General features: G+C 39.7%; 1 protein-coding gene and 1 long non-coding RNA gene across 8 annotated transcripts in view; one reads left to right on the top strand and one right to left on the bottom strand.

Annotated features, from left to right (window-relative positions):
• LOC133641699 (uncharacterized) overlaps window positions 1–22,220 on the top strand; it is a 526,583-nt gene that overhangs the window by 258,230 nt on the left and 246,133 nt on the right. The window lies entirely within an intron of this gene.
• reln (reelin) overlaps window positions 1–22,220 on the bottom strand; it is a 391,417-nt gene that overhangs the window by 200,577 nt on the left and 168,620 nt on the right. For all 7 annotated transcript variants that reach the window (XM_062035613.1, XM_062035610.1, XM_062035612.1 and 4 more), the window contains one exon: window positions 15,556–15,694. In XM_062035613.1, coding sequence (XP_061891597.1) covers window positions 15,556–15,694 — 139 coding nt within the window. The remainder of the gene's footprint in view (window positions 1–15,555; window positions 15,695–22,220) is intronic.

Genomic DNA, 22,220 nt, shown 5'->3' with positions numbered 1-22,220 from the left:
TTTCATTTTTTTTTAACGTTTTCTGCTGGTGGTGTGCCTCCGTATTTTCTTTATTAAAAAAATGTGCTTCATCGGCACGAAAAAGGTTGAAAAACACTGCTTTAATTTACAATATCCTTAAATGTTTCTGTATGCGGCCTTCACTGGAAAACCTGCCTCGCATATTTGTCTTGCTGAGATTGATGTTTTTGTAGTGCAACACGGTCATGATGATCGGACATTCTTGAGCAGGTGCAAATGACCTCCTGGAACAACATTCAGTCCTTCCTCGGTGCCATGAAATTAATAGAGAAAGGCCCTCGGAGGGCATGTCGATTTAATGAAGCTCAACAGAGCAGCATTTGGAAGTTACTTGGCCCATTACCTGCTTGTTAACACGGGTCAGAGAGAGTTATGAGAACTCCCTCGTCAGAGCAATAACTGTGGAGATAAGGTGAGGTGGAAGTAAATAGTACAAACACTGCCGACAATCGGCTCTGTCAAATCCTCACTCGGCTTGGCAGACAGCGTAGAAAAAGAGGAATGGTAAAGACGACTTCCCGCGGTGTCAACAACAGCAACGTCACGTCTTCCATTGATCCTGTCACTCCAGAACAGGCAACCCAAAATGGATCATTTCACACCAAATTCATGCGGAGACGACTCCACTCCCCTGCGGCATGCTTGACTTTGTTGCATTTCAAATCAAGTGGCTTTCCTTTTTTCCTTCTCCATGCTCTATTTCATCTGGAATTCATAGTTCCCAGCAGGTGGGACGGCCCCCCCCCCCCCCCTGACGAGACCGTCGATGTTGCTTCAGCATAGAGGAGACGTGTGGCGCATTAAACTGAGATGCAATATACCGTCATTTCCGGACTATAAGCCGCACCTGACTATAAGCCGCACCAGCTAAATTTAGGGTAAAATACAGATTGCTCCATATATAAGCCGTACCCGACTATAAGCCGCAGGGTTTTGATGTGTAATTAGCGTAGTATATAGGGGTTCCTGCTACCACGGAGGGGATTGTCGGGACAGAGATGACTGTTTGGGAACGCAAAGCGTCCCATTTATTAACTATAAATCTTTCAATCATTCAATCAAACTTTCACATCTTTGACATGGCGAACAGCATTCGTGCAGAGTACAAATAATACAACGGTGCAAAGTAATACAAAGTGCTCGCCTGTACGTTATCAAAATAACCAGCCTACCGGTATATGAAAAGTCAGTCTTTAATCATTGTGTCATCGTCTTCCTCCTGCGTACTAAAACCACCCAAATCCTCTTCGTCGGTGTCGGAGAAGAACAGGCCGTATATAAGCCGCACCCTTGTATAAGCCGCAGGGACCAGAACCAGGGGAAAAAGTAGCGGCTTATAGTCCGGAAATTACGGTACATGTCGAGCTAACCGTGTCTCAGGCGCATACAGTATGTACGATTACCGGGGTCACGGATCGTCCATTGCATCTCCTCATCCGTGGCTCACTAGTGCAATAACAACGCCGGACATGTGTCCCGTGAAAACTCTCTAATAACTAAAGTTCCTTGGGTGAATAATGTCAACTCACTACACCGGTATGTTTTAGCACTTTCATGGCGAGTTTACTGACAGATATAAGTAAGAACTTTACACTACTTTATATTAGAAATGGCAACAGTGGAGGATGAATGTCCCATAACAAGAAGATAGAGAAAAAGAAGACCGTATCGACTACAAGGTCGGCACGGACTACAAAGGCGGAGGCGCACAAATTTTCAGGACTTATGCAGATCCCAAATACAGATCAGCAGCTACCAGAAGGTAAAGAAAGTTGCTTTTGCATAATATTGCGGAACAAAACGGCAGATAATATGTCTTACCTTATACACACCATAATAATACTGGTATGTTGAAGCACAGTACAATCCGTCAAGCGGTGCAGCTTCATAGCTTACCAAAGTCGTACTAAAACATGTTGATAGATTTTTGAGCGCCGTGTGTAATTTTCTATATTTTCAATGGAACATATACAATTTTTGTGTTGTTTACTTGAGTAATATTTCAGTCTACACGTATCTCTTATGTGTGACTGCCATCTACTGGTCAAACTTATAATTTCATCATGTACCAAATAAAATAGCTTCGAGGTCGGTAAGCACAACCAAAATTATTCCGTACATTAGGCACTGTCGAGTTATGAGAAAATGAAAGTATTTGAAGTGCGCCTTATAGTCCGGAAAATACAGTATATATATATATATATATATATATATATATATATATATATATATATATATATATATATATATATATATATATATATATATATATATATATATATATATATATATAATAACTTAACCTTTAGTGCTTTCTTCAAGTCATGTGTTACTATTTTTTTCATTCAAAGCTTAAATCTCAAGATTAACTTCAGGTCTATGTCAATATAAAGTTGTTTTTTCTTCTATGTTTTATGTCGTTTTTTATCAAAACTCCGTTTTTGTTGGCAAAAACATAATATGCAGTATTTTCCCCACAAAAAATATTTTCAAGTGGAATATTTGATGTGAAGTGATTGGAGCCTCAAACAGGTCATGCATAAGTTTCTAAAATAACTTTAAATGTATTAATACGTTTTTATAATTTTTTTCATGGGCTCCAGCACCCCCGCGACCCCGAGTGGGACAAGCGGTAGAAAATGGATGGATGGGTGGATGTTTTGATTGTTTAATGCCATTTTTGTCAAATAAAATGTTTTTTTACTGGCAAACGCACAACATAAGCAATATTGTTCCCAGGAAATATTTCAAAGTGGAATATTTAAAGTGAAGTAATTGGAGCCTTGAATAGGTCAATAAATCATAACAACATTGATTCTTATTTTTCATAAATGACAGTTAAAAAAAAAAAGCTTTGTGTTATTAGAGTCAACATTGCAACTTTTTCTCATAACATTTGACCTGTTTGCTATTTAAAGTTTTTTAAGTATTTGTAAAATGTGCTGCGGGTCATTAAAACATTAGCTGGGGGCCACAAATAGCCCCCCGGGCCACACTTTGGACACCCCTGCTCTAAATTGTCCAGAAGTTCGAATGGCTGTTTGTCTACATGTGCTTTGTTGCCCAAGTCAGCTGGAATAGGCTCCAGCTCCCTCATGACCCGAAAAAAGGACAATATAGGAGAAGGATGGATGTCAGATTTTAACATGTTTATTGATCCTTAAAGTCCCAATTACCTTCAATCATCTTTACTGGAAAATGTCTCTAGTGGATTTGTCACATGACCTCAAGCCAGGAGCTTAAATGTAAAGGGTCAGTCATTGACCATCCATTTTCTACCGCTTGTCCCTCAGTGATTTCTTAATCATGTGATCGGGAATACATAGGAAATCAATGGCAAAGACTATCTACAACAGAAATGAGGTTCCAGGTCGGTCATCTGTCAGCCCAAATGTCTGAACTCTGACCTTTGACCTCGGAAAAAATCAGTAGTTGTTCATTATCAGTCAAAGACATGTGGGTGATGGATAGCGGCATTAAATCGAAAGGCCAAACAAAATACAATTATTGATCATTTTAAAGATGGATTAAAGTATAAATAGCTACAAATGTGCGCTGCATTCGCTAACCGTGTTACAAAAAAGATCAATTAGACATAATGTTGGATATAGAGAACATACACACCCTTTATTTATTGAGTCAAAACTATTAAAGTTCGATGATTTGGTAAAATTGCAAACAGCTAAAATGATGTACAAAGCAAACTATAACCTTCTAACAAAGAATGTACAACAATTCTTCAACTAAAGAGGAGCAATATAACCTTAGAGGAAAATCTAATTTAAAACATTTGTATGCACGTACAACACTTAGAACCTTTAGCACAGGGGTCACCAACCTTTTTGAAAGCAAGAGCTACTTCTTGGGTAGTGATTAATGCGAAGGGCTACCAGTTTGATACACACTTAAATAAATTGCCAGAAATAGCCAATTTGCTCAATTTACCTTTAACTCCATGTTATTATTAATAATTAATGATATTTACACTTAATTGAACAGTTTAAAAGAGGAGAAAACACGAAAAAAATGACAATTAAATTTTGAAACATAGTTTATCTTCAATTTCGACTCTTTAAAATTCTAAATTCAACCGAAAAAAAGAAGAGAAAAACTAGCTAATTCGAATCTTTTTGAAAAAATTAAAAAAATAATTTATGGAACATATTAGTAATTTTTCCTGATTAAGATTAATTTTAGAATTTTGATGACATGTTTTAAATAGGTTAAAATCCAATCTACACTTTGTTAGAATATATAACAAATTGGACCAAGCTATATTTCTAACAAAGACAAATCATTATTTCTTCTAGATTTTCCAGAACAAAATTTTTAAAAGAAATTCAAAAGACTTTGAAATAAGATTTAAATTTGATTCTACAGATTTTCTAGATTTGCCAGAATATTTTTTTTAAATTTTAATCATAATAAGTTTGAAGAAATATTTCACAAATATTCTTTGTCGAAAAAACAGAAGCTAAAATGAAGAATTAAATTAACATTTATTTATTATTCTTTACAATAAAAACAATTAATTTACTTGAACATTGATTTAAATTGTCAGGAAAGAAGAGGAAGGAATTTAAAAGATAAAAAGGTATATGTGTTTAAAAATCCTAAAATAATTTTTTCTCTAAAATTGTCTTTCTGAAAGTTATAAGAAGCAAAGTAAAAAAATTTATGAATTTATTTAAACAAGTGAAGACCAAGTCTTTAAAATATTTTCTTGGATTTTCACATTCTCTTTGAGTTTTGTCTCTCTTAGAATTAAAAATGTCGAGCAAAGCGAGACCAGCTTGCTAGTAAATAAATAAAATTTAAAAAATAGAGGCAGCTCACTGGTAAGTGCTGCTATTTGAACTATTTTTTTAGAACAGGCCAGCGGGCTACTCATCTGGTCCTTACGGGCTACCTGGTGCCCGTGAGCACCGCGTTGGTGACCCCTGCTTTAGCACATCAGTATGTGGAATTAAATAATGGAATGGATGAAGTAAAGAAGTTAAACATTGTACTGATATGATCCAGTTTAAGAGGTTGTTCAAATTAATAGTGCTTACAAAGTACAAAGAAGAAGAATTATGAGAAATACTTTCAACCTTATTAAAAATAAGATATTCTTCATCTCAGTATGTTAATAATGACTGACCAAAATTAACTACATATTACAAAACTGTTGTATTACTCATTCACGGATGTCATTTTACTATAAAAAGGTCAGTAAATGATGTATATATTTGTAAACGCTCTGAAGTGGGAAAGGGATAGGATTAAATAAGCTTTGCTTCTTCATACTCCTTCTCTTCTCACCCTGGACACAAACTATTCTCCCCTCTCCCCTCAGGCAGGAGACTACGCTCCATCCAGGCCCGCACCTCCCGCCACCTGAACAGTTTTTTCCCCTCGGCCATCAGGCAAATGAACAATAACTCCAAACAGCAGCTCCTTGAATTCCTTCTAAGTCTATTACATGATCTGATAGCTCAGTTACAGCTCTTTTTATTACCAAATATGTGTTTTATGTTGCACCAAGAAAAATTCCTAGTTTGTGAACCCGTTCTCAAACAACGGCAATAAAACTATTCTGATTCTGATTCTCGGACATGATGTAAAGAGAAATGATATGAAATTGATTGTGTGGTGTATTATGCTGTAAGTGTGTTCATGTTTGAAATAAACTAAAAGAAAGAAAGAATATTGAGTTAATTATATGGCTTTTTTCCCCGTGAGACGCACACACACACACACACACACACACACACACACACACACACACACACACACACACAAAAAGTTGTGAACGCCTGCAAAATAGAGCACAACAAAGGTAAAGAAAGGAAAGACACGAGAGAGTCTTAGCATTCAACTATTAACCATTCAGCAGTCAGATCCATTATAATGCAGTGTGGACTGTTCAATGCCTGCACAGCAAAATGAGGGCCACGGCTGCCAAGGACACACACATGAATTTAAATACATGTATTAGTGTACAACTACAATCAGGTCAAACAAATGTTCGGTTGACTTTGTGTATGAATCTAATGAATGCTCCCAGTTCCTCTCCCCCAAGGCCTCCTCTTCCCTTCCAGAGGAAATTTACAGCCTGGTAGAAAATGAGTTCTTGTGGATGTCCACGTCACTGCACTCCATCATGCTCCTCACAATGATGTGTTACCACCAACCCTCCCACAATATCGGCCATAAAACTGCTCTGCAGCCGCATTTTCCTGCAGGGACAGAGCGGCTTTTGGCCCTGTGAAGGGCATAGGGTGTCTGTGGCTTTAATTCAAACATTCACGGACACTGCGCGGACACTCAATCAAAGCTGGAACGCCGCGGGCAAGGGCAGGACATGATCAAGTGTCATTTGTGTTCCACCCAGAGGACCATTTTTTATAATGTGAGCTTGTTCTCATCTCAGGTTGTCAAACGGCCGTGCTTTGTCATGGCCTGAGTGTCTGAACAGAAGCATACTTCTACCGACAGATGCACTTAAAGGTGCCCTATGTTGGAAAGTTGGCTTTATTCATGACTTTATAAAGTGTGGTGTCTCACTAAAATGTGAGCAAAATTTAGGACTGTCTGTCACTGAGGATTTTCATAGTCAAATCTGATTCTTTCCATTTTGCCCATCGTCAACGATCAGTCTGTCGATTTTTTTTTTTAAAGAGTAATAAATGATAAGCAGTACTCTACTGATAGTTTAAGGTTTTCATGACGTCATAAAAGCATCAGTGCGGCGAAGACACAACAAACTCCCTTCTTGTCTCCCATGGACACACACCTGTTGTTGTTGACTTTGGACTGACTGGCGGCTGCAAGAACACCAAGGCCGCGGAACAGAGGCTTACACACACCATTCACGAAAAATATACGCCACACACATAACCCGCCTCCCATCCAACGCCCTTGACGCGAATCCCTTAGGTGTGCTGGACGGCTGGGCAGAGCTTGAAGAGCTGCAGCCTGCCACCATAGCCCCCACTCCCTCCCCTCTGTTGCAAGTCTCCAGTTGTATGTTGTAATATGTATATGTGCTTTGCTATGGAGTTTTTTTCCCACTCAAGACTGGGCCCCCTTAGGAGCCCAGTCTAGATTGATAGATTTTTGTACTCATCCTCCCCCAGCGTTGACCTTTTTCCCATCTTTTACGGGGCGCCTTGTGCCGGCCCACCCTGTACACTGTTTGTCTAATCTTGAACAGGTTTGTGCTGCAAACAAAGTTTTGTTTTACTTGTGCAATGACAATAAAGACCATACCATCTACCATACCATACCATGTGACCCGACCTAGTTAGATGAGCTTGCTCATATATAAGGTCCACCAGAAGACAGCTTTGGAAAACAATCAGGCTTTGCTACACATTTCTTCAGTCATGTCCTCATCAACTCATTTTTTTCAAGAGACAAAAATAAATTGATATGACTGACTGCAAATACTTTGTGTAAGATATCACTTGTACCTGGCATGTGGTAGATCATCCTCTTGTGACAATAAGATCTTTGGTCATAGCAGTGGTTTGTACAGACTGCCTACTACAGGAGTCAGTCAAAGTAACGCTATAGAAGGTTACATTTAACGCTAATTCTAGGACTGTCAAAGTTAACGCGATAACGAGTTAAAGAAAGTTTCCTTTAAAGGCCTACTGAAATGAATTTTTTTTATTCAAACGGGAATAGCAGATCCATTCTATGTGTCATACTTGATCATTTCGCGATATTGCCATATTTTTGCTGAAAGGATTTAGTAGAGAAAATCGACGATAAAGTTCGCAACTTTTGCTCGCTGATAAAAAAGCCTTGCCTGTAGCGGAAGTAGCGTGACGTCACAGGAGCTAGTATTCCTCACAATTTTCCTTTGTTTACAATGGAGCCAGAGAGATTCGGAGCGACAAAGCGACGATTACCCCATTAATTTGAGCGAGGATGAAAGATTTGTGGATGAGGAACGTTAGAGTGAAGAACTAGAGTGCAGTGCAGGACGTATCTTTTTTCACTCTGACCGTAACTTAGGTACAAGCTGGCTCATTGGATTCCACACTCTCTCCTTTTTCTATTGTGGATCACGGATTTGTATTTTAAACCACCTGGGATACTATATCCTCTTGAAAATGAGAGTCGAGCACGCGAAATGGACATTCACAGTGACTTTTATCTCCACGACAATACATCGGTGACACACTTAGCAACTGAGCTAACGTGATAGCATCGTTCTCAAATGCAGATAGAAACAAAATACATAAATCCCTGACTGGAAGGATAGACAGAAGATCAACAATACTATTAAACCATGGACATGTAACTACACGGTTAATAATTCTCAGCCTGGTAAAGCTTAACAATGCTGTTGCTAACGACACTAAGGCTAAATTAGCAACCGGACCTCACAGAGCTATGATAAAAACATTAGCGCTCCACCTACGCCAGCCAGCCCTCATCTGCTCCTCAACACCCGTGCTCACCTGCGTTCCAGCGATCGACGGCGCGACGAAGGACTTCATCCGTGGGTTTGGCGGCTAGCATCGGCTAGGCGTCTGCTATCAGGGTAAGTAGTCCTTGTTGTGTTGCTACAGCCAGCCGCTAATACACCGATCCCACCTACAACGTTCTTCTTTGCAGTCTCCATTGTTCATTAAACAAATTGCAAAAGATTCACCAACACAGATGTCCACAATACTGTGGAATTTTGTCGAAGAAAACAGAGCTCTGTGTATTGTGTCCAAACACTTCCGTGGACCTCGTGACGTCACTCGCATACGTCATCCTCCAGAGGCGTTTTGAACCGGAAGTGTGGCGGGAAATGTAAAATGTCACTTTATAAGTTAACCCGGCCGTATTGGCATGTGTTGCAATGTTAAGATTTCATCATTGATATATAAACTATCAGACTGCGTGGTCGCTAGTAGTGGCTTTCAGTAGGCCTTTAACTGCACACATTTTTTTCATCCTGCGTTTATCCTGCGTCCTGTGTGAGCCTAAGTCCATACCGTTCCGGCTGAGGTTTAGTCACATCAAGGAATAGAGAGCATAAATGGACAAACAAAAAGTCACATTTAACGGCAAGTTTAGTTCGGAAGCCCTGGCAGGTTGCTCTCTCCACAAGACCAAAGTTATTTCTATCCACATCGTTAAGTGTTATCCACATCGTTAAGTGTTATCATGTGAGTTCCTAGCGGTTAGCAACAACAGTGTTGCCAAGTCCACGAATTACAAGCAACTTTTTTTCTAAAGTCGCTTACAAAGTTCGTTGAGTTGCGTTTTTTTGGGCTTGCCTTTTTATACTCACAATAAAGCAAAACCCAAAACCAGCTAAGTTGGCACATGTGGTCTGACGAGTCCACATTTCAAATTGTTTTTGGAAACTGTAGACGTCGTGTCCTCCGGAACAAAGAGGAAAAGAACCATCCGGACTGTTATGGGCACAAAGTTGAAAAGCCTGCATGTGTGATGGTATGGGGGTGTATTAGTGCCCAAGACATGGGTAACTTACACATCTGTAAAGCCACCATTAATGAAAGATACATACAGCTTTTGGAGCAACATACACTACCGTTCAAAAGTTTGGGGTCACATGGAAATGTCCTTATTTTTGAAGGAAAAGCACTGTACTTTTCAATGAAGATAACTTTAAACTAGTCTTAACTTGAAAGAAATACACTCTATACATTGCTAATGTGGTAAATGACTATTGTAGCTGCAAATGTCTGCTTTTTGGTGCAATATCTACATAGGTGTATAGAGGCCCATTTCCAGCAACTATCACTCCAGTGTTCTAATGGTAAATAAATAAATGATAAATGGGTTATACTTGTATAGCGCTTTTCTACCTTCAAGGTACTCAAAGCGCTTTGACACTATTTCCACATTCACCCATTCACACACACATTCACACACTGATGGCGGGAGCTGCCATGCAAGGCGCTAACCAGCAGCCATCAGGGGCAAGGGTGAAGTGTCTTGCCCAAGGACACAACGGACATGACTAGGATGGTAGAAGGTGGGGATTGAACCCCAGTAACCAGCAACCCTCCGATTGCTGGCACGGCCACTCTACCAACTTCGCCACGCCGTACAATGTGTTTGTTTATTGGCTCGGAAGGCTAATTGATGAGTAGAAAACCCTTGTGCAATCATGTTCACACATCTGAAAACACTTTAGCTCGTTACAGAAGCTACAAAACTAAACCTTCCTTTGAGCAGATTGAGTTTCTGGAGCATCACATTCGTGGGGTCAATTAAACGCTCAAAATGGCCAGAAAAAGAGAACTTTCATCTGAAACTCGACAGTCTATTCTTGTTCTTAGAAATGAAGGCTATTCCACTAAATTGTTTGGGTGACCCCAAATTTTTGAACGGTAGTGTATGTTACAATCCCAGCAATGTCTTTTTCATGGACGCCCCTGCTTATTTCAGCAACAAAATGCCAAGCCACATTCTGAACGTGTTACAACAGCGTGGCCAATACATGCCAAAGAAATAGGTACACTTAGAACTCCTAAGTAGACCTGGCAGTATACTAAAACTATAAACATTGTTTATTCACTCCAGACCTCTAAGCGGAGCTCCACCTGCTAGAAATGGTTGATGTCAAGAAGAAGGAAAAAAGATTAAAAAATCTAAAACGCAATGACAATTTTAAATAAATACCCTTACATGGCTATCCAATACACCAATCTTTGCCTACCCTTGGCATTTGTAATCGCTGTATCATAAAGTTGCAATTAAAAAGCTGTGTCATATACCACCAGCCTCATTTTCTTTTATCAAGTAACCCTAACCATTTCTTTCTTTAAATGTCAGATTTTTGTTGGAATTTATGACATGCCTGCCAAGGTTGGGTCATGCTCTCTGCCTGTTGTTGAATTCCTCCCAGGAGACACATCAATGACCACCAGGGACTCGGTGTTAGACGCCATCAATTAACTGGTGAAGTTGGAGAGCTATTGACTGGAACTGTCTGAGTGTGTGCCGGCCATCGGCACTGACACACCGCTGCAAACAAACACACAATAGCTGGAAGTGCACCCTCCTCATGAGCTGACACATGCTCAACAGTAAATGAGTTTTCTGGCCAAGACAAAATCCTGTAAATCTGCTTGGCTTTGTGAATATTGACTAAATAGCAGCTCCGCTTCACCAAATTCCCCCTCTGAGCCCTTTTGTGACAGTCTGTCCATAAAAGTCCCTGTCAGACAGCCTGTGGTCTCTGCCCAGGAATTCATTAGGGTTTTTAATAGTACTGCCAAAATGCTTATTTCTGTTGAGCTTTTCCTGATGTATGATTGGTTTGTTTTTCCAGCCTAGGATGACTGCTAATGAAAAAGTAGAAATGCAGGGATTTATGAGAGTTATTTACAAACTCAAAAGGATGTTTATATAAATGAAGTGTACCGCACTTGAATTTGAGTAAGTACATCTTTGTTACTTGAGACAAAGCACTTTGCACGACACACTGGAATCCCTCTTAGGTCCAAGCCTACACGATGCTAATTGTGTCTGACTGATAAATAGCATGCATCAGTGAAGATGCACGCTATTTATCAGTCAGACACAGTCAGGGTTTACCAACAGTGTTAAAGGCAAATACTTTAATTGGCTTTTGGATTAAAGGGCTCATCTTTTCTCCTACAAATATATTGCTGGGTATTGTGGCCAAACAGCTCCATTTTTGTTTCATCTGACCACTGAACTTTCCTCCAGAAGGTCTTATCTTTGTCCATGTGATGTCAGATGAAACAAAAATGTTGCTGTTTGGCCACAATACGCAGCAATATGTTTGGAGGAGAAAAGGTGAGACCTTTAATCCCAGGAACACCATTCCTACCGTCAATCATGGTGGTGGTAGTATTATGCTCTGGGCCTGTTTTGCTGCCAATGGAACTGGTGCTTTAAATGGGGCAATGAAAAAGGAGGATTACCTCCAAATTCTTCAGGACAAGCTAAAATCATCAGCCCGAAGGTTGGGTCTGGGGGCAGTTGGGTGTTCCAACAGGACAATGATCCCAAACACACGTCAAAAATGGCTAAATCAGGCTAGAATGAAGGTTTTAGAATGGCCTTCCCAAAGTCCTGACTTAAACGTGTGGACAATGCTGAAGAAACAAGTCCATGTCAGAAAACACAACACATTTAGCCGAACTGCACCAATTTTGTCAAGAGGAGTGGTCAAAAATCCAACCAGAAGCTTGTGGATGGCTACCAAAAGCACCTTATTGCAGGTAAACTTGCCAAGGGACATGTAAGCAAATATTAACATTGCTGTATGTATACTTTTGACCCAGCACATTTGCTCACATTTTCAGTAGACCCATAATAAATTCATAAAAGAACCAAAACTTCATGAATGTTTTTTGTGACCAACAAGTATGTGCTCCAATCACTACATCACAACAAAATAAGAGTTGCAGAAATTATTGGCTATATTAGTTGGCTATATTGACGCAACAAAAGCCTTTGATAGAGTCAACCATCAGAAACTGTTTTTAAAACTGAAAGAGAGGGGCATGCCTGATAGTATAATCAGAATTCTGTCATATTGGTATGCTAATCAGAGCATGCAGATCAGATGGGGCGGTAAATGCTCAGCAACATTTAACGTTGGGAACGGGGTACGCCAGGGGGGAATTCACTCCCCTGCCCTCTTCAATCTGTATATGAATGACCTATCTGTACAGCTCAATACATGTAGAACCGGATGTGTACTTGGTAATACTGTGGTCAATCTTTTGATGTATGCGGATGATTTAGCCGTCCTGTCTCCTAGCAGTGCTGGCTTCCAACAGCTGCTGAATATATGTACAGATTATGGTTTCAAATATGATGTGAAATATAATGCCAAAAAGAGTGTCATCATGATGTGTAGAACAAGAGAGGACAGCCACACAGCTTACACTGACGGTAGTCATACAAAAACAACTTTAACACTGTTACGTTACAAATATGCGCCACACTGTGAACCCACACCAAAAAAGAATGACAAACACATTTCTGGAGAACATCCGCACCGTAACACAACACAACAAATACCCAGAATCCCATGCAGCCCTAACTCTTCCGGTCTACATTATACACCCCCGCTACCACCAAACCCCCCACACATCAACCCCCCCCCCCCCCCACCCCCTCTCTGTGCGTCGGTTGAGCGGAAGAGTTAGGGCTGCATGGGATTCTGGGTATTTGTTGTGTTGTGTTTATGTTGTGTTACAGTGCAGATGTTCTCCAGAAATGTGTTTGTCATTCTTTTTTGGTGTGGGTTCAAAGTGTGGCGCTTATTTGTAAGGTAACAGTGTTAAAGTTGTTTTTGTACGACTACCGTCAGTGTAAGCTGTGTGGCTGTTGAACAAGTATGCCTTGCTGGCACTTACGTGGGCAAGCAAAAGCTGCATTCTACATGTGGCCAAGCAAGTACGCTGTTTGGGCAGGCTGTAGAGGGCGCTAAAGGCAGTGCCATCACGCCCTGATATTCGGGAGTCTCCCGGAAAAAATGAGAGGGTTGGCAAGAAAGACGCTATCAAGCGCCATTCAATTAAAAGTCGCGGGCCGCACTAACATTAAATTTCCATATTGAGATGCGTGCCGGTGCGTGTGTCAGAGACCCCTGGTTAACATAGCGCAAAGCAATTTAAGCTTTGTATGTGGTGTTTTTCATTTTCAATTTTCAAAATTTTTTTGTGGCTCCCATTGTTTTCTTTAATTTGTGAAACTTTCCAAAATGGCTCTTTGAGTGGTAAAGGTTGCCGACCCCTGACCTATACAGACAGCGGCGTATGCTGTATGCCCAAGCCAACATGCTGAGAAAGACATTTTATTATTGTACATATGATGTAAAGATAAACTTATTCCGAGCCTATTGCACTCCTCTGTATACTGCCCCCCTGTGGTCATAGTATACTGCCCCCCTGTGGGTAAAGTATAAGCAGAAAAGCATACAGAAACTGCAGGTTGCTTATAATGACTGTATGAGGTTTCTCCTGGGAATTTGTTAGTGTTGGGGTGCCCACTTTTTCAGCGTTGTTATGCAACATTATGTATAAGTTTATGTGTAGGGTATCTGAGTCTGAAAATGACAATCTCTGTGATAACGAACTCTGGCCGCAGTTCTGTTAAGTACTCATCCGGTAGGTTGGAGTTCAAATCCCAGCCGAGTCATACCAAAGACTATAAAAATGGGACCCATAACCTCCCTGCTTGGCACTCAGCAACAAAGGGTTGGAGTTGGGGGTTAAATCACCAAAATGATTCCCGGGCGCGGCGCCGCTGCTGCCCACTGCTCCCCAAGGGGATGGGACAAATGCAGAGGACAAATTTCACCACATCTAGTGTGTGTGTGACAATCATTGGTACTTTAATCTTTTAATCTTAATCTGGACTGTGGAATCATTGGCACACATGTTTGTATGTCAGAAACTGACATTTGGGTTTTATGTTTTTATGTTTTATTGTTTTGTTTTTAATGTATTATATTATGTTTTTATATGTTTAAATGGATCTTAAGGTCTGCAATAAAGATTGATGATGATATTGGAAACTCAAGACAGCCATGACATTATGTCCTTTACAAGAGTATGTCAACTTTTGATCGCGACTGTATATGTACAGGGTTTCCCACACATTCATTTATTTGTGGCGGCCCGCAACGAAAGAATTACGTCCGCCACAAATTTAAAAAAATTTAAAAAATTAAAAAATAATAATATACATATATTTTTTTTTGTCCTGTCCAGCTTCTCAGGCAAATCATATAGTTGATGTAGATGCCCATATAGGCTGTTCACATTTACTTTACAAAAGAGAAGTGTAGGATACTTCTCTTGTTGCCTTATTTGTATTTGACTTTATTAAATGTATTTATATTAGAAACACAACATGTGTATATAACAAAGTGTGCAAAGTCTGCAGGCAGTAGGAAACACATGGTTAAGAGTAGGGAGTAAAACTGATGGCAGTCTAAAGTTGAAGATTTTTGGAGCTCTTTGTTCAGTGGATCAGATGTTTGATGAAGCTCTGTGTCTATCTACCACCACTACTGTGTTCTGTTTATTTGTTACTGACTGTGGCAGGACACCTCTGCCTCTGTTTCACTTTATGTTGCTGGTAAATAATATGCTTGTAGTAGTAGGCTAAAGTTAAATTATTTAGTATGCACTAATTAAAGGGGCAGAGCTTTAAGAGACATTTTAGCTTTTATATTTTATAAGATATATTTTTTGTAAGAACCACAATTAATAAATATATTTCAGTGAATAACTTATTGTTCAAATCTGTATATAAATATGTACATAAAGTGTTGTAATTATATTGTAAAATGGATGGATGGACGTTTAAAACAAAACTGTTATTATTAATTAGTAAGTATACATTTTTTTAGCCTTTTTAGAGAAAATCAAATCATTGTAGTAAATTATGCAAATGACTCGATGATGTCATGGTGACCACGCCCATAGCCACGCCCCCACCGCCACAGGTATCTTGGCAGTTTATGGGAAACACTGATGTATAGTATATATATACACACACACAAAGTAGGCAAGAGCCACTTACAAGAAGTTGACGCAGCCAGTTCCAGGAGGTGGAGCGATCCAGACGAAGCTGAAACTGGTGGAGGGCTGGTGGCTCACATGGGATGCGACCACACTGCAAACATACTGGGTGCCGCTAAACTGACGCTCTGGTATCACACCTAGAAGAGAGATGTCATTCAATGTTATTGTTGCAACTTTAGTGCCGCTGCGTGAAAAAAATCTACTTGCAAAACATCTTTATAGATGTATTTTACTGTAAATGTTTCTATTTGTAGGAAACGAAAGCGCGTCACAAAAGTCTGCAAATGTAACCTTCAAGACTCCATAGCCAGTGTCACATTTGTAATCAAAATGTTGAAAATAACTGTAACCAGAGTACGGCCCCAGCCTGGAGCCAGAGTACGGCCCCAGCCTCCCCGAGAGCCCATCCCACAAACAGTAGGTGTGGTGCCCAGGGAACCAGGGACCACCGCCCCCACGCAGCCAAGCCGGACAGCGACAGGAACCCCAGAGCCTGGCCCACCGCGCCGCCCACAAGGGCCAGCAGCAGGCCGCAGACAGACGCACCCGGCAGAGGACAAGGCACGAGAAAAGCAGGGGGCAGCCAGACCCCAAGCCAGCGAGAGACCACACCCCACACGGACAGAAAGACGGGACGCCCCGCCCGAGGGGCCCGGAGAAGACCCCCCGCAACCGGACGGGAAGACCACCCCCGCCCCACCGGCAACCGGGCCCCAATGAGCCCACCCCCCACCCCCGGAGAGCGCGGCGAGGCCATCCCCCGGCCACCCCACCCAAGCCGGCCGCCACAGGACCACCCAGCACGGGGCCATGGGAACCACCCACCCCACCCGCAGGGACCCCAACGATGGAGATGTATTTCAGTCATATAATCAACCAGCACCCATTTTGTGTGATCAGTTTAACAGTACAGATTATACAGCCGAGTGTGAAGCGACTGGGATGAGAATCAGCACCTCCAAGTCAGAGTCCATGGTTCTCGCCCGGAAAAGGGTGGAGTGCCATATCCAGGTTGGGGAGGAGATCTTGCCCCAAGTGGAGGAGTTCAAGTACCTCGGAGTCTTGTTCACGAGTGAGGGAAGAGTGGGTGGTGAGATCGATAGGCGGATCGGTGCGGCGTCTTCAGTAATGCGGACGCTGTATCGATCCGTTGTGGTGAAGAAGGAGCTGAGCCGGAAGGCAAAGCTCTCAATTTACCGGTCGATCTACGTTCCCATCCTCACCTATGGTCATGAGCTTTGGGTTATGACCGAAAGGACAAGATCACGGGTACAAGCGGCCCAAATGAGTTTCCTCCGCCGGGTGGCGGGGCTCTCCCTTAGAGATAGGGTGAGAAGCTCTGCCATCCGGGAGGAACTCAAAGTAAAGCCGCTGCTCCTCCACATGGAGAGGAGCCAGATGAGGTGGTTCGGGCATCTGGTCAGGATGCCACCCGAACGCCTCCCTAGGGAGGTGTTTAGGGCACGTCCGACCGGTAGGAGGCCACGGGGAAGACCCAGGACACGTTGGGAAGACTATGTCTCCCGGCTGGCCTGGGAACGCCTCGGGATCCCCTGGGAAGAGCTGGACGAAGTGGCTGGGGAGAGGGAAGTCTGGGCTTCCCTGCTTAGGCTGCTGCCCCCGCGACCCGACCTCGGATAAGCGGAAGAAGATGGATGGATGGATGGATTATACATATTTAACAATCATACACGTTTACACACAAAAATAAAAGAAAAAGAATGACTGAAAAAGGAATAGGCTGAAGCCAAGGCTTATATTTGCCTATCCTATACATTCACTGAAAATAAGATTACCTGGAACAGAAACGTTAAAAAAATAAATGGGATGAAAGTAATTGTTACTATATTTTATAATTTTGTATTATTTTCTCAAACCTTAACAAAAAACTACAAGTCCTCAACTCATCACTGAGCTTGTTCCACCATTTAACTCCTAAAACTGAAATACATTTGTATTTTATATTCCTTCTTACTTTACCTATTTCAAAAATCAATATCCCCCGTGAATTAGATTTTTCTCCTCTTCATTTAAATAACCTAAGAATAGGCTGTTGTTCTTTACTCCAAACATAATTTCCATTGCTTTTAAAAACACAATATATGAACATTTTAACACATTAGAACTTATGAATAATGGATTGGTATGTTCATAGTAGCACGCTTTGTGTATTATTCTAATGACCCTTTTTCCAAGTTGAATTATTGGCTCTATGTTTGTTCTATAAACATTTCCCCAAACTTCAACACAATATGTGAAATATGGAAAAATACAAGAATAATATAACATATGCAGACATTTCTTATTCAGCATGTGTCTTACTTTATAAAGAATAGCAATGGATTTGGATATTTTTCCCTTTATATATATTCAATATGTGGTTTGCAACATAATTTATGATCAATTAATATTCCCAAGAATTTAGTTCCATATACTCTATCAATTTCCACTACATTTAATTTTGCCTCACAATTTCGGTCGAACTCTCTCTCTCATTGTATATATATATATATATATATATATATATATATATATATATATATATATATATATATATATATATATATATATATATATATATATATATATATATATATATATACTGTATATATACAGTACAGGCCAAAAGTTTGGACTCACCTTTTCCAACCCCATTCAGTGTATCCCATAAACTGCCAAGATACCTGTGGCGGTGGGGGCGTGGCTATGGGCGTGGTTACATGACATCATCGAGTAATTTGCATAAGTTACTACATTGATATGATTTTCTCTAAAAAGGCTCAAAAAATGTATACTTACTAATTAATAATAACAGTTTTGTTTTAAACATCCATCCATCCATCCATTTTACAATATAATTACAACACTTTATGTACATATTTATATACAGATTTGAACAATAAGTTATTCACTGAAATATATTTATTAATTGTGGTTCTTACAAAAAATATATCTTATAAAATATAAAAGCTAAAATGTCTCTTAAAGCTCTGCCCCTTTAATTAGTGCATACTAAATAATTTAACTTTAGCCTACTACTACAAGCATATTATTTACCAGCAACATAAAGTGAAACAGAGGCAGAGGTGTCCTGCCACAGTCAGTAACAAATAAACAGAAAACAGTAGTGGTCAAATACAAATAAGGCAACAAGAGAAGTATCCTACACTTCTCTTTTGTAAAGTAAATGTGAACAGCCTATATGGGCATCTACATCAACTATATGACTTGCCTGAGAAGCTGGACAGGACAAAAAAATAATAAAAATAAATGTATTTATTTGTGGCGGACGTAATTCTTTCGTGGCGGGCCGCCACAAATAAATGAATGTGTGGGAAACACTGCCATTGATAAAGCAAGAAATTCCACTAATCAACCCTGATAAGGTGCACCTGTGAAGTGAAAACCATTTCAGGTGACTACCTCTTGAAGCTCATGGAGAGAATGCCAAGAGTGTGCAAAGCAGTAATCAGAGCAAAGGGTGGCTATTTTGAAGTAACTAGAATATAAAACATGTTTTCAGTTATTTCACTTTTTTTTTTGTTAAGTACATAACTCCACATGTGTTCATTCATAGTTTTGATGTGACAATCTACAATGTAAATAGTCATGAAAATAAAGAAAACGCATTGAATGAGAAGGTGTGTCCAAACTTTTGGCCTGTAATGTACATGATAAATGCCATCATTTTTCGTGATTAATTGAACGTGATACCACCGTAACTTTGACAAATCAGAAATATTATAAATACAGAAGTATTTAAAACCAGTAGTTTTACCGACCGGAATTGTCGTGTTATTCTCTTAATGAGCAACCTGTCTTAACATTGATTAGAGCACATGAATGTGACATTGAGAGAATAAGGTCATTGGACTACTAATAGTAAGTATTTTTTGTTGAGCTTCCATATCTTGCTTATTATCATTTTGTCCATCATATGGCATTTCTCACATTGTACTTCTCCTTCTTTCCACTCCTTTTCCTCTTTGTCCTTTCAGGAATACTGGAGTTGTGTGAAGTCACGTTACAATAATGATCTTATTAATGAGTGCACATATGATTGCACAGCTGGCGTTACATTATCATGCCACACAATCGTCATGCCGCAGAGGCGCGATTCATCGATGGCTGTGCAGACATTCGGAGAGCTTCAATCATTTACCGTGACTAAATGGCTTTCTGGTGTCAGCTGGGAGACATCTGCTTCATGCAGTAACTACATTGCTGCAGTAAATCATTCATTAAAGTATCTTGCGTAAGGACACACACACAGTTTTGGGCAGTCATCAAATAGCTACAATATTTGTAGAACGGTGTGCATACACAGAAGACCGTTAAAACAAAGTGTGTATTAGGGTTGTCCTGCTACCAATGTTTTGGTACCAGTACCAAAATGTATTTCCATACTTTTCTAAATAAAGGGGACCACAAAAAATGGCAATACTGTCTTCATTTGAACAAAAAATCTTAGTGTACATTAAACATATGTTTATTATTGCAATTTAGTCCTTAAATAAAATAGTGAACATACAAGACAACTTGTCTTTTAGTAGTAAGTAAACAAACAAAGGCTCCTAATTAGTCTGCTGACGTATGCAGTAACATATTGTGTCATTTATCATTCTGTTATTTTGTCAACATTATTAAGGACAAGCTGTAAAAAATGAATTATTAATCTACTTGTTCATTTACTGTTAATATTTGCTTATTTTCTCTTTTAACATGTTTTATTTAGACTTCTGTAAGAATGTGATAATCCTTATTCTTCTGTTTGGATGCTTTACATTAGTTTTGGATGATACCACACATTTAGGTATCGATTTGATACCAAGTAGTTACAGGATCCTACAATGGTCATAATTAGAGATGTCCGATAATATCGGCCGATATATGCGTTAAAATGTAATATCGGAAATTATTGGTATCGTTTTTTTTATTATCGGTATCGTTTTTTTTATAAATTAAATCCACATAAAAAACACAAGATACACTTACAATTAGTGCACCAAGCCAAAAAACCTCCCTCCCCCATTCACACTCATTCACACAAAAGGGTTGTTTCTTTCTGTTATTAATATTCTGCTTCCTACATTATATATCAATATATATCAATACAGTCTGCAAGGGATACAGTCCGTAAGCACACATGATTGTGCGTGCTGCTGCTCCACTAATAGTACTAACCTTTAACACTTCATTTGACTCATTTTCATTCATTACTAGTTTCTATGTAACTGTTTTTATATTGTTTTACTTTCTTTTTTATTCAAGAAAATGTTTTTAATTTTCTTGAATAAAAAATATTATACTAATTTTTTAAAAAAGTACCTTATCTTTACCATACCTGGTTGTCCAAATTAGGCATAATAATGTGTTAATTCCACGACTGCATATATTGGTTGATATCGGTATCGGTAATTAAAGAGTTGGACAATATCGGAATATCTGATATCAGCAAAAAGCCATTATCGGACATCCCTAGTCATAATTTAAGTCCTCATGTGTCCAGGGACGTATTTCCTGAGTTTACAAAAACAATATGAATTTTTAAAAAAGGAAAAAAAGATTTTGTGAAGATAAAAAATATTGATGTAATCATAGTATTAGCGTCTAGATATACGCTCCTGTACTTGGTATCATTACAGTGGATGTCAGGTGTAGATCCACCCATGCCGTTTGTTTACATTGTGACGCGGGTGAGCTATTGTATCCTCCTACGGTGTGTAGTGAAGCATGTTTAGCTATTCCTCGTCCTGCAGGGATGATACTTGTAAGAAACTTACTTTATTTGTCGCCATGGAGACAAGGTTAAGTGATTTAGAAGCAGCTAAAGCAGCTGTTACATATACTGTAATATTGTACATAATTATTGTTATATATTGTCTATATTATATAAAATATAATATATAAGTATATATCATATACTGTGTATATACAATATGTAAATATTACATATATGTTATATTTTATATTGCTACCACGGTACATTTTCCTTTCCTTTCCATGTAACTGAGCTACTGTGTGGAACAATTTCCCTTGTGGATCATTGATCAATCAACCAATGTTTACTTATATAGCCCTAAATCACGTTAAAGTTTGTCTAAGTCTAAGTCTAAAACACTGCCGACTGCGGCTGGACGTTAGCCGCGAGCTACAGTAGCTAGCCATGTCTTAAAGCAACTCTTCCTGAGGGCGTTTCAGTGTTATAACTTCACCTTTATCGTCAGTTTTTAGGCCAAAATGCGTCCGTTCTCCCTTTTCTGTCTACACACTGTGTCTGCTTGTAAGTACTCTGTGATTGTGCGCCGCCGAACATGCTCCTCTGCTCGTAAAACCAGCAATGTCACGACGTGACAACGCCCGTTAAAAAAAAAAGGAAGGGGGAAACCGGTACTTTTTAGAGGCGGTATAGTACCGAATATGATTCATTAGCATCACGTTACTATACTAGTACCGGTATACCGTACAACCCTAGTGTGTAACATTACATTTAGGAGGATAATGCTGCCCGTCTAATTGCACCAGTCGGTGGTGAACTCACACCGTAAACAGAATCATTGTAATGAAGCGATTAATAACGCTGAAGCTGTAATATCCCCTCAATCACTCTGCAAATCATTATGCAAAAAACGGCGTGTGCACCTCCCAAACAAATGACTTCAG

This window comes from Entelurus aequoreus, linkage group LG24 (genome assembly GCF_033978785.1).
Source record: "Entelurus aequoreus isolate RoL-2023_Sb linkage group LG24, RoL_Eaeq_v1.1, whole genome shotgun sequence".
NCBI classification, from domain to species: domain Eukaryota; kingdom Metazoa; phylum Chordata; class Actinopteri; order Syngnathiformes; family Syngnathidae; genus Entelurus; species Entelurus aequoreus.
Note: the sequence above shows the minus strand (reverse complement) of the source record. Positions and strands in the feature narration are given on the sequence as shown.